General features: G+C 38.5%; 1 protein-coding gene across 1 annotated transcript; it reads left to right on the top strand.

The window, feature by feature from the left end:
* Nucleotides 1-2,420: 2,420 nt before the first annotated feature.
* On the top strand, nucleotides 2,421-3,274 carry LOC111890055 (uncharacterized). The gene is made up of 2 exons (XM_023886217.1): nucleotides 2,421-2,873; nucleotides 2,984-3,274. The coding sequence occupies exons 1-2, from the start codon at nucleotides 2,421-2,423 to the stop codon at nucleotides 3,272-3,274; spliced, it is 744 nt and encodes a 247-aa protein (XP_023741985.1).
* The last annotated feature ends 11,101 nt before the right edge of the window (nucleotides 3,275-14,375 follow it).

Below are 14,375 nucleotides of genomic sequence, written 5' to 3'. Positions count from 1 at the left end.
AAATCCAAAAATATTTTCTATTTCTGTTTTTATTTTTTTTAGAAAACTTCAAAAATCCAAATATATTTTCTCTTTCTGTTTTTTTTCTTACTTTAATTAGGTCCCAAGGGTTCCAGAACCACAAAATTTGGAGTTACAATAGGTACAATCATTTCTATACGAACTAGTTAAGGTTCCGTAGAAGCATGCTGCTGCATGTTGACCAAAGCCTCTACGACTTTGAGCAGGCCTTAATGATTCGATATATACATATAGTTTCTTCCCAATAAGGTTGTTATCATTAACTCGGTCTCGAGCTACCTTACTCTTCTCATATGAGTCAAGAGTTTATCTGCTTGGTCATATTTCTAAAGTAGAAGGCACTTTCGGTTCTTAAACCACCTTCTTATATTCTCCATCGACTTTCATTTCACCAATGTAACCCTTGAGACTCTCGGTTCTTACCACTGAGGTTTATGGTTGCACAAAGTTTGTGTTTGTTATCTTGGATACGTATGCCACGTGCTGATTGAAACCCATAATCCAACTCCAATAATGAATTGATGGTGAACTATTAAATTCAAGAACTTACTGGTTACCCAATGAAATCCTTTATTTTATTTTATTTTTGCGTGGTCTTTATGAAATTGTCTAAAACCAGGGCATTTCTTCACAAAAAGATCCAGTTTATTTTTTTTTTCGGATTTTTTTTACATCAATTGTCACTCCAATTTACATCTCACCTACTTGTTCAACAGACCACATTGGTCTCACAAGTACTTCTTCCAACAATTGATCTTATGTTAAGTATTAATGTTCGGTTGAAGATAAGTTACCCTTAAGCCTATATCTTGAAAAGAAGCCTTTCAATGTTTCTCTACAAACACTTGATCGTATTTTTCGGGAATTCACACAAGCACTTCAAGTCTATTTTGACCTTGAAGGAAGCGATTCTTGCCCAAAATCACCTGCTTTCTGTCTTTTCTTAAGACATCACGCACATCCCATACATAATTGCTTTATTTATTTATCGTTTGTCACTCTGTTGCATGAAAGTTTTATTTTCCAAAACTCTAGTTCCTGTTGGTTCAAGTTTTGTTTAAACAGGGGAATTCATGTTTCTTGAAGTCACATTGAAGTTCAAAAGACGATCATGGATAAGAGTTTGGCGCGTGAATTTGAATGGTCCCTATCCCCACGCGTGCTGACGTATTTCTAGGAGTACCCAACTTGTCACATAGCACTTTTTTCAGGAGACGTTTTAGTGATCACGTCATTATCCTCATGATTTTTCTCTCTCCTAGAAACGGTATATAAAGGGTTTTGATGATTCTTTGTCTTTTACGAGTCACAAAGTTTCTCTACTATAGCGGTGATTTGAACTGTTCATCTTCCTTCTTCGATAAACAATGGCGATTTCTTCTTCAGTTCAAGATCGGAATGCTTCTTCAGCATTTATTTCCATTAAGCCAAATCAAAACATGATCATTGAACTCAATCCGTTCCTCTATGATTCCTATATGTTACAAGTTGTGGAGTGTTTGAAGTATTCTCCGTTGGTTCATGACCTAACTCAATTTGAAGCTGTTCCCATGTCTCTCTTGTCCCAAGTTTACTCTACTGCAACCTTCGACAAGAACAAAGAACGCATCTAATTTCATATCCACTCCAAAAAGGCCTCTATTTCCAAAGGGAGGTTTTGTTCTTTACTACATCTAGCGGTGGATTCCTCTGTTATCTCACCTGATTTCATCACAACTACACAGCTATTCTCAATGCTTTATGAAATGGTATATACAGATGTACTGACCACCATTACAAAGATTAAAAAGTCATGTCTCCCGTCTCAATGGAACAGGCTTCTTACTCTTTTGATTAAAAGCTTGGCGGAACGTAGTGCTGGATCTGATGGCACCAGTAAAGGATTTCTGACAATACTCTATGGTCTTTACAACAATTTAAATCTTGATTATGGGTCTATAATTTGATCTTGGGTTGTGCAGATCCTCAATACATCCACTCGTCATTCCGAGATTTCATGTGGAAGGTTCTAGACTATTATAATGAGGAGGGCTATTGATACTTTGGAAGTTCCGGTCATGAAGGATGTCCTTATCGCTTCAATTTCTACGTTTCATACAAAGAAGATCATCATCTCTGATCCCACAAAGTTTCATCACAAGGGATCCATTCCTGAATCCATGTTCCGTTGTGTCTCAGCAGAAAGTAAGGTTATGGCAGAATACAGAAAACTACCTCCAAAAGAACCATGAGTCCTTACTCCAAAACAACAAGCAGCCCTGGATGCAGTTGACAAGCCAAGAAACCGAGGAAAAAGGGTAAAGAAGGAAACAACTAAGAGGAATGAATCTAAGCCTTCCAAATCAAAGAAGCAAAAGTCGGAGAAAGAGGGTTCTTCTAAGCCGAAGAAGGTTAAAAGAATGGCAAGAAAATCCAAGAGTCCAACTCCTCCAGACTCAGATAACGACGGTGCTGACGTAGAAGAATCTCATCAGGAATCTCCAAGAGGTAATACTCCACCTAGATCTCCAACTCCAACCGAATCTCCTTCTCATAAACAGCCAACCCCAACTCCATCACCGAAACCGAAAGTCACAGTTTCGGTTGTTCTTACATCAACCTCTATTTCAACACCACCTGTCATTTCTGTTTCAATTCCCACAACTACTTTCACCTCTACTATATCACAAACACCACATGTGTCTTCTACACTATTTCTACAATACCTTTACCTCCTATCATTACCCAAACCACCACTACTACACTTCCTGAACAGACAATGGTCGTCAACGTATCTGATACGAGGGCAACTACTGACACCCAACCTCCTGTCATCACTAAACCGCTTTCTCCAACCAACTCAACCGGTTCCGGTGCTACTCTAGGAGGAGAAAATGATGAGTATGACTCTAGATACTTTAGTCCCTATCGGCTTCAATCTGATGACGACTATGATGCTCCTGACAACCGCCAACAGTTGTAGAGCATTCGTGAGAAGGTGGATCAGTTACTTGAAGATAACAAAGCTTATGGTGGGCTAGTTCTTAAAGCTTTTGTGGAGACTCCCATAGAACAATATACAACGGATATGGACAAATCAACTAATGCAATCAAAGAATCGGCTTCTACTTGCAGAAAAGCCTCTGCCGATGTTGCTGAAGTTATTCAAACTACACAGATCTTTTTGGATTCTCTTAAAGAGCATGCTGATACAAATGCTGCCAAAATCCATGAATCAGTCGAATCTCTTTCAAACTCTCTACAGGAAGAATAACAGAAGTTTGATGATGTTTGTTCCTCCATCCAAGCCGAAAATACTTCTCTTCTAAGTTTAGTTTCCTCTCTGTTGAACTCACTTCATGTCGATATTGCCAAAGAGAGTGCTTTAAAAGAAGAAATTACTCGTCAAGCCTCTTCCATTGAAGTTCAAAAAGTTCAACTGGCTCAAGCCGAGAAGGAGATTACCTTATTAAAAACCGAGAGAGTTGTCTTACGAAGCTGTGCAAGTGATGTCGCAGACATGTTGACCAATCTCATTGGTGCTCATGATCCAATTCTAGCTATCACCATCAGGAATCATCTTACTGGCAAATTGCTTCCTGCCCTTGACATGCTTCATGAGATGAAAGGTGTTTCGGAGCCTTTCATTACTCCAAAACAAGGGGGAGAGGGTGACCAACAACAAGCTATTATAACAACTGAAACTCTTCAACCGAATATCCCAGTCACAAAAGAACTGAAGGTTAATGTAGCTTCAGGTTCTGGTCCAACAGATAAGCAGAAAAAGATTGTCAATGACAGTGATAGTGATGCAGAAGAAACTATTGCTGAAGCCCTCAAACTCAAGAAAAGAGATACAGAATTGGATGACAATCTAAAAATAACAAAAGATGCAGAGGAAACAGAGAGGAGTAACAAAGAAGAAGAAGATGTCTTAAAGTGTAAGAAGGCTCTGTTTCCTGAGTGGACTAGAGAGGTGCTAATCAGTCAAGCAATAGAATCACCAAGTGTTTATTGGTTAGAACCAATTACTTCTTTCGACTGTGATAATTCAAAGGACTCACAGTTTGATATGCCAATTACAAGGAAGGCATTTACATTCCATTCTTTTGAGTCAATTGTTGAGGTTCCTTTTCCTAGTCCAAATGTTGATCGAGAGCTTATTGAATTTTACCTAAAGTAAGGCCAACCTCAATACTTGACATGGAGTGCACAAAAAATTATAACTGTCAAGGTATTGAAACCAACACTTGCTGGAAGGTTTGTGAACGTGCATTTCAAGATTACTCGAGGGTCTGCAAATTCGGTTTCGATGATTTCTTTAGCAGATCTACCCAATCTCAATCCTCATGACTGGATATTGCTTTACAACATTATGCTCTCTGATCCGAAGGAGTATGAGCCGATTCTATAGCACTTAAAAAGAATGTTGGCCCCTACATCTATGAAGTTGCAACGATGGATCAGGAGATAGCAAAAGTGATGAACAAGAAGCCGATAGTCAAGCTTACTCAGAAGCCAGGGGATGTGAACAATATGAAGATAGGGCAAATTGATTCAACACATCTGACTGTGATGTTTTTCAAAGGTGAAGCTCAAAGGTTTTTGTTTTCTCTCGTAGATAAGCACCTATTTTCTACTGACTGCTTGGAGCACATTATCAACTTAATTCATCGGTGCAAGCAGAACTCGGATGCTAACAAGAAAAATTTCACTGATATGATTCATTGGTATATAACCTTTCGATACCATCTTTTAGCTATCATCCCGAGGATTTTCAAGACGGTGAAGAAGTCTTCGGTTGTTAAACAGAGTTAAAGTCTCGGTCCCAAAGACGCAAAGGGGGAGATTGTTATGTCTTATTGTGTTGCGTCTTGGGCTTTTTGTATTATATCCGGATTGGGCCTGTCCATTCATGATTGTCTCGTAGGGTTAGACTATATATATGCATGCATGTGTGCATTATATTTTAACAACTTTTATTACATTTGATAATTGTAACCCTAAAATACCTCTACAGTTGAAGTTCTTAGTCGAGCTCTTCTGAGATGTTGAAGCATTAATCATTCAATATATTCAAGTCATATTCGTGTTTATATTTACGTTCTTATTTGTTTGCATGCATAGAATCAATCGATCCTTAAAGAACAACGCTATAACAGTTTAGGGGTTTCTAAGGGCTGTTTAGAGGAAGATAGCATGGTTGGATACTATGATTCGTGACAATGTTTCTATACCTGTCAATCCTTTGGTTTTGACTGATCAGACATGAGGATGGTTCTGGTTTTTTTAGCCCGGTGGTGTTATCGATTTGGGTTGTTTGGTGCAAGCCTAGTGAGCTTATTTGTTCGAGGTTGGGTATTCGAGTCGCAGGTCTCATGAAGGGGGAAATGATTAAAATCAGCTTGGGTTTTGCATCTAGAAGTGTAATAGTTGATTGATGGATTGGAATGTCATTATTTGTGGCAGGGGTTATGCCCTTGCAGTGTTCCGAGTTTGGAAACGGGGTGAGCAGGCTCATAATTTCCAGATTTAGGAAGGGTAGTACCTACTTAATCTGCTTTGATTTATGATTTGGTTTCATCACCAATGGGTGGTAGTTCCAGCCCTATGTGGGGGAGAAATGGGATTCTCGGGTGGAGTATTTTAGCGGTAGAGGGATCTGCAAGTTTGTTGTTCTAGATTGTTTTCTTTAGATTAGTTGGGCAGATGTTGATCAATGGATATCTTCCTGAGGCGGGTATGTTCAGTTCCATGTGGGTCTTGATTCTCTGGTTTGAGTTTTAGTGTGTCCTTAACCACTAGTCGTGGGGTTTATCATTTAGCGGAGGTTCCCTCGAAAGTTTAGTTGTGTCAGCCGGGATTTAGTGGTCCGGCCAATCTGTCCTTAGGTTCAGTATATTATATGTTCCTTCGGTCTTCAGGTATGTTTACCCTCAATGATGGAGTGGGAACTTGGTTCATTGCAGACTCAGCTTTTGGTAAAATGTAGGATCATCTTGGAGGTCTTCTCGAGTTAGTGGTGTAGTGATGGAATCCATTTAGTCTCAATCAAGTATGGGGTCTTGTTGTGACCGATCATGAGAATGTTTTCTGTTTTGATAATGGTGGAATTTCGATTGTCTCTAGAATTTCTTTTCTCCTTGGATGAGATTATGGGTTTCCTAAATATGTGGGTGGGGGTATTCAAGTCATACGTTGTGGGCCTAGTGATCATGGTGGTTTATTTCTTCTACTTGTATCACTTTCGGTGTTGACGCGTTGATAGGAGTCGGATGAGTCTCAAATCTGTTGGTTAGATAAAAGGAGCTGTAAGGGTTTTGGGGAGTATCATCTAGGCATCAAAAAGTCTATGCAGGTTATATGCATTATAATTCCAATTGTTGGCAAGTTTTTGTTAGGATTGTGATTTTCAAGTTGGAAATTGCTTATGCAATCATAAGTCATGAAGTTCTTTGTGATTGTCTCGAGTGGATGCCCAGGTGGGGGATGCACCTGAGCCGATAGTGATTGGATGTAATGCGGAAATTCTTGGTTTGATCATTGTTTCGCGTCGAAGCAGTGGTTGGTAATGGCATAGCAGAGAGTCAAGGGTTGTTAAGGTTTTTGTTCATCATATGGTTTGGTTATGATTAAAGTTTACGGACGGTGTGTTTCGAGGAACATTCTGCGTGTTTATGGTAGTGCCCTAGTTAGGGACTGGGGATAGATTCAAATGGATACTCATCAGTTTTAGGGAGGGTTCTACGAGAAGGTATTATGAGTGGCCATTTTTGAGCGGGCTTTTTCTGTAAACCCGCATTGGGAATCACGAGTGTATCCGTGCAAGGTCTGTATCCAGAACGATGTGGGTTAAGAAATCTGCATGTCAAAGGTATCAGCTGGAGGTTTAAGGATTTAGCTTCAGTGTATGTGCTCCAGGATGGTTCTACCTTTGTGAAGGTCGACAACTGATGAGGTTAATGGCTAATAGCAGCAGTGTATCAGTTTGATAGTTGAGGAAGTCAATATTTTTGTATCTCTTTGTGTTCATGAAATCGTTAACATCAGAATTTGAATAGATATGTTGATGGATAAGTGTCATGCCTTTTGAATCAACAACTGGGCAGGAATATGGTATTTCAGATTGTTTGTAGACAAGTTGGGACCAGGGAGATCTCGATTGCTTTTGGAAAGTAGCTAGGAGGCAGCATGATGTTTCGAGCAGTATTAGTGATTTGGGATTCGCGTGGGTGGAGTAGCTTGTTGTTCGAGAAATGTTAAGTCACTTGCAATTTGGATTAAATAATCTCAGAGTAATTGACCCTGTTGCACAGCTCTCATTTGAGTATACCCATCGAAGGGATGAATCTTCCACACGAAGGATTATCTGAGCCTTCTGTCAAGTATAAGTGTTCTGCAGCTGCTTATGGTCAGTGACTTTGTTCCTAATGGTAGCATCAAGATAATCACGGTTGGAAGTGTTCTGTTAAGTCTGGTATTCAAGGTGGAATTGGCATGGTAATGGTTCAGTGTGCGTGGTTTGTTGGGGTCCGACCAACTTGAGACTTCATGTTTCAAAAAGGTAGAAGTGGTTTTCTGCATGGGTCTATGGATCCTCCTTCGTGGGATCAAACAGTTCTACTCGGGTCGGTTTCGGTTGCTTTGGGGAGGCTGTTGTATGCTCAAGGTTGTGATTGTGTCCCTCAGATTGCCAGGCATGTTGAGGATGGAAAGGAATCATTTCCAGGACGAAATCAAATATAAGTGGGGGAGAGTTGTAAGACTCGGTCTCGAATTTGCTTCATTATTCGCGGCTGTGGCCCGATCATCAGTTATAATACGACATAGGTCCTTTAGGAAGAAAGGTTTAGACCCGTTCGGATGTGGATAATGTTGTTTATGTGATGAAAGGGTTCATTTAGTGATTTAGAGCCCCAGGGTATCGGTAAAGGCGTTGGTTTAGACCTTTTATGAATTTCGGATTTAATTTCGGTTGGTTTTCAGACTAGATAAAGTTTATAGATGTGTAGGGTTTCTCCTTACCTTTTCTTGGACATAAAGAACGTCAAAAACAGATAAGGGATGCAAAAGTTATAACCATTTGAAGTAAGAGGGGTGTTGGGCCAAATCAGGTACACATGGCGTACAAGGGAGGTATGCAAGGCGTACACGAGAATTTAGGCGCAGGTGCATTTAGGAATTCCCTGCGTTCCCCAAGGGAACGCACTGCGTTCGTCAGACCATATTAAAAACCTAATTTAGGGTCTTGGACCCTATTTAAAGACCAATACTCACCTCCAACCCTCATTTCCTTCGGCTTGCATCCTCTCTAACCCTAAGAGCGAAACCCTAGCCTCCATTTGAGTGATTCTTGATATTTAAAGTGATTTATGAGTATTTTGGTGCTTGAGGAGGAAGAAGGAACTTCTTGAAGAGTCATTGCTTGACTTGGAGCTTTTGGATCCAGGCTTTGTGCACCTAGATATATCTTCTAGAGGTATAAAGTCTCAACCTTGACAACTCTTTCATGTAGATAAAGCTAAGTGATATATTGTTATCGTTTTGGTCCCTTTGAGGTGGTTCTTGTGAGTAGAAGTTACTCCAGAACCTTTGAGCTTCATATTTGGTCCTTGTTGAGGTTATGGAGTCATAAAGTCTGGATCTTGATGGGTAGAAACTTTCCATGCATGATTTGGTAGTCATGTGATGAAGTTTGGGACTTAGGGTTTTAATTTTGGTCCCATTAAGTTATGTTAAGTCTTAAAGTTGGAATCTTTATGACTTAAGAAATCCGTTAAAATCAGATGTGGAAGTTTAGATTGAGGACTTAAGGTATTAAAAAAAAAAATTTAAGACATTTTTGGAGTGCTTTTTTCATTTGGAGTTCATCTTTGGTGATTGGGCTTCATTAAGCCATGCAAAGGATTAAAGCCGTCAACTTTATAGATAAAGTCACTTATATTTACCCATTTAGAGGTCTTGGACGTTTAGCTTAAAATATTAAGTCATTGGAATAACTTTTGGCTGGCCATTGGGGACGTCGTGCGTACCACTGGGGAACGCCGCGCGTTGCGGCTATTATGCCCATTTTTGGACTAGTGACATATGCAGTGTGTACAAGACATGTATGACGTGCGTACGTCTGATCAGACGGGAATTGGGATTTTTGGATCATTGGACTTTGGGGCTTTGATTTTTAGCCTTGGTTGAGTTTCAGGTTTAATTGGTTGGGTTGAGGACTTTTATTAAAGTTATATTCATTTATTGGGCTTGCCATGTTGGGCTTTAGTGGGCCCAATGTGCTTGGGCTATTCGTGGGCCTGATTAGTTGGACCGTTTATGGATTAATGGATTTGGTTTGAAACTCAATTGATAATTGGGTGTTGTTTGTTTGATAGCACGGGGTTTCTAGTGGATTTGCAGTCAAAGATTATTTGTGGGTTCACCTGTCGATGTGAGTTTTCCTCACTGTGCGTGCGGGTTGAAGGCACCAATGTCAGCCCATTGGATTGACATCTTGTTATGCATGTTTTTATGTTGTTATGATATGTTAGATCGGTATCCTAGTAGATAGGATGTTGATATGTTTAGTGATCTGTAGATCTGTTTGACAGGCTGTAGTCTGTTATATGATTATCTGTTATATGTGTACATGTTTGGTTGGTGGCTGAGACTTCACTACTTTATGCGTAAGCCAACAGGCAGGGGCATTCCAACTTGATGGTTGAGGGCCTATGGTATTCCATCCCGAGGATGATTGGACCTATAGTATGTTGGCATTACCCATAGTATATTGGCATTCCAACCCGATGGTTGATTGGAACCACAATATATTGGCATTCCAACCCGATGGTTGAGGGTCCTGGGGTATTCCAACTTGAAGGTTGATTGGACCCATAGTATGTTGGCATTCCAACCTGATGGTTGAGGGGCCTAGGGTATTCTAACCTGATGGTTGATTGGGCCCCTAGTATGCGGTTATTTTTATATGTGATTTGTTTGTGTGTTGGTACTTTGTGGGAATTCACTAAGCCTTGTGCTTATAGTTTTGTTTATGGTTTCAGGTTCTTCAGATGATTCGTGGCAAGGCGAAGACGTGACCGTACACATCCTTGGTTTTACAACAGATTGTATCTTGGGAGACTCTGATTTTTTGATCATGTTTTGGGAATCATTGTTTTTTTGTAAACACTTTGTTAATAAATGGGTTGTTTTGAAATGTTTAATTTGCTGAAATTTTGGTGATGTTACACAGTAAAAGACTAAAGAGGAGAGAGGACAGAGGAGAAGGGATGAGATTTTCAACTATTCTTCTAAGAATTAAAGTGGCCAAAAAGTATAGGCTAAAGGTCTTATTTATAGTTGACAGGACAACCCTAGATAACCTTAATTTGATATAAAATAATATTATTTCAAATCTTGACTTTATCTAGTTTCCTTATTATACATATTATCCACATGGAATAATCTAGAAACCATAATGATTAAACGAAATTTCGGCCAAGCCTAGGAACGTTCAAAATTTTTTCTCTTATTCAACTATTAAACAATTACAGCTTTAGTCTTTGCATTTTTAATTAATCTAATTAATCCAATTAAATTTTCATTAATTAATAATTAAATAATACTATTTCTAATTAATATATTAATATCAAAATATATTAATAAATTATTTCTTGCTCTTTATTAATCATATAATAAACCAATAAATCAACCTCTCTGTCTCCAAAAGTCATTTTGTCAATTAATAGTTCTAAGGGCAACCCAAAAACGACTTTGATTTTAATTCAAGTACAATTTAGTTTTTGGATTAGACACCAAATCCAACAGTCTCCCACTTAAATAAGTCTGTAACTATAATTGCAAGTATAACTTCTAAACTAAACAGCAAAGTGTGCTTTCCCATGTAACTGCCAAACTTTGATCTGATCAGACATCAACTCTAAAATATGTGATCATATATTCTTCTGTTCTTTAAGATATCATATGGAAATGATACATGGATTACAATCAATCTCTTGTCCAAAATTCTATTTCCCGATTTCCTGATTTCTGATGACCTCATAACACTACTAATTGAAATACATCAAGTTAGTCTTGACCTAGAACTATAATGTCAATACCAAATCACCAAGGGGCCCAAACATATCTCTTTTCCCATTAGGGCAAAAGGAACGAATAAAATTCAAATTATATGGTTGTATCTTTTACTCACCAAATCATGGATGACACCACATTTTATAACATCACGTTACTGATGTGTTTCCGTAGTACCAATGTACAACCGACTAGTGAATTACAACTCATATATCTTTGTTTTAAGAATAAAAGATTTTATTGTCTCAGAATCACTCATGATATAATCCATGAAGTAATTCTCTGAGTGTGGGTTTATCCAACACTTAAAATATCATTTTCTAAGTACTCATGAACATTGTAGAAAATCTTATTGCAATGTATAACTCCTATAAAAAATCTACAATTCAATTCATGATAGTCTTGATTCACCACTTACTTCCAAAGGTATAAATGATTGTTGAGTTTCGAATAGTCAAATCATTCGAGAAGTAAAACATGCAAAGCGAAACATAATAATAAATAATTGAAAAAGGAAGTAACCATACTCATAAATAATATCTATTAGTTAATCATAAAAATCAATTACATTTACTTTGTTACAAGTTTCAAACTAACAGTTAACTACTAAAACTAATATCATCTCTCAAGCCTATACTCCTTACATGTTGGTTATGCTTAAACCTACTCATAGCCTTTGTGAAAGGACCTGCGTGATTATCAGCTAAGGATACTCTCTTCATGAGGAAATGACCTCCTTCAACCCTATATCTGATGTAATGGTACTTTCTACCAATATGCTTGGATCTACCATGATCCTTAGGTTCTTTGGTCAAAGCAACTACGCCTTCATTATCATAGAAAAGTTCCAATGGCTCTTGAATGATCGGGACTATCTCGAGATCACCAATAAATTTCATTAACCAAGTTTCTTCCTATTTGGAACTCTTCCAAGTAACTGCTCCACCGTTTAACAAAAACATCCAGCCCGACTGAGAACAGAAGTAGACTCAATCTGTCTCAAAGTTGGGGTCACTATGTCCTGTTACTCTCAATGTATCACTTCCACCAAGGACTAGAAAATTATCCTTTTTTACTTCACAAATACTTTAGAATGTTCTTTACTACAGTCAAATAAGCTCTGCAAGGATTTCCATGAAAGAAACCGATCATGCTCATGATGGGTTTTAGGCATTCTAACACTTCCTAAGTGTACATGCAACCCTAATAACCTTGGATCTATGTTTGTCTAATTATCATGCAAAGTTGAATTCCAAGGTTATATTCCTATCTAGCATACATGGGGAACAATTTTAACTTGAATCATAGATAGAATAACTTACCTTGTTGTTGCTTGTGTTCCTTGAAACCTTGTGAGCCTAGCACCCCAAGTGTGATGCCTCAAATGCTTCACACAACACCAAATGCTCTTGGAAAGACTCTTGAGATAATACACACTTCTCAAAATCGGCCAAGCCCTCTTATTTCTTAGTGTTCAACTTGTGTGGCCAATTTTGTGGAGAATGGGTCTCTTATATAGTGTTGACACATCTAGGGTTACACCATGTAAACCTTAATGTGTCATGACTCTTCATTTCCATGACCCATGGGTTTGTAACTCCCATGGAGCATCCTATGGGTAGAACCCAACTTGATAATCCATGGAGCCTCTTAGCCCACTATATAAGATATAGATGATTTACATAAACAACCCATATATTTAATTAGTTATCCTTTGATCACTTAATTAATTCCAAATTAATTCTTTGATCAACTAATCAAATAATATTATTAATATATTAGAACTTATAATATATTAATAATCTCCAAGTGTTATTTCTCTCATTTAGTCTATCCAATTGCATGGTGCCATGCAACCCAAATGGACCATGCCGGGTCGGGTCAAGTACAAGCCCGAAATAGTTATGGACTTAGACACCTTATCCAACAGTCTCCCACTTGGATAAGTCTAATAACTATATCTCTAGTACTTCAGGAACCGACCGACAATCGTAGCTCTTTCAAGGTCTCTCGGAACTGAGAAGATGATGGTACGCCATTTAAGATAAGTGATCATATTGTTGGGCTGAAGTTCTGTTTTGTATTGCGTCTTTTGGGCTCGTAGATTAGCCTTGTATTCTCCGGTTTGGGCCTGTCCAACCGAGAGCCTTTTATGTATTGTATAAGTTATCGCTTGCATGTATATTAGGTTAAGATTCAAGATTTCTGTTTTAGCGTTCCAGAGTTTACGATATTGCTCTCTTGTAATCTTCCAATCCTTTACAGTTGATGTTCTTAATCGAGCTCTTCTAAGGATTTTATTTAATCATTCGACACGTTTGATTCAAGCTGTTTGTTCTTGTTATTGCGTTCTGCCTTGTTATTTATATTGTGTTCTTGCAGTTTCATATTCATATACTTGTTCACGATCTAATCGATCTTTATAGATTAAAAGTTATTATTTTAATCTCATCAATTGGTATCAGAGCAGGAGGCTGTGTAATCGATACACTTCTTTTCTGTGAAAAAGATTTTCATTAGGGTTTTCCGCAATCATCGATATTTATTGAGCCGTCATCTTAATTGACGTATCTTAGTATTTATTGTTTTGCCCTAATCTGCTTTATTACAAGTCTGATCTTTGAACAGGTTATTACGATCATTATGGACGCAACGCAATCAAACCCTATTAATATTTCCAACAGCATTGGTTCGACGACAAAGATTCCAATCTTATACACCCATGACTATGAAGTATGGGCACATCATTTTGAAGATTACGTGATTGGATCGGAGGACAATGGTTTTCTCATATGGGAAGCCATTATCAATGGACCATTTTCTTACTCCGCGACATCCAGAGTTATTAAGACGCAAAAAGAATACAACGATTTGCTCAAGGACGTGACGAATATTGCGCAGGATGAGAAAGATAAATTCCAGTGCAATATTAAGGCACTAAGGTTGATCAGATTCGCCCTTCAGTCCGACACATTCAGACTAGTCAGCTCATGCACTACGGCGAAGGAAGTGTGGGATAGACTTCGCGAACTGTATTCAACAGACGAAGATCTTGAACACTCCATCCAAACCTTGCTTCTATCTGAGTTTGGAGAATTCAGGCAAGGGGCCGAAGAAACCGTGACCCAGACGTTTGATCGCTTCAATCATCTTCTCAGCAAGATGATCAAACACGACATTGAAAGGAAGCTCATCGAACAAAAGGTTACTTTCTTGAACGGACTGAGATCGGAATGGAGAGCAGTAGTTTCCACAGTCAAAGCCCATGAACAGTTTAAATCATACTCTCTGGCGAA

This window comes from Lactuca sativa, chromosome 6, assembly GCF_002870075.4.
Source record: "Lactuca sativa cultivar Salinas chromosome 6, Lsat_Salinas_v11, whole genome shotgun sequence".
NCBI classification, from domain to species: Eukaryota; Viridiplantae; Streptophyta; class Magnoliopsida; order Asterales; family Asteraceae; genus Lactuca; species Lactuca sativa.
The sequence above is the reverse complement of the archived record's forward strand: the minus strand, read 5'-3'. Positions and strand labels throughout refer to the sequence as shown.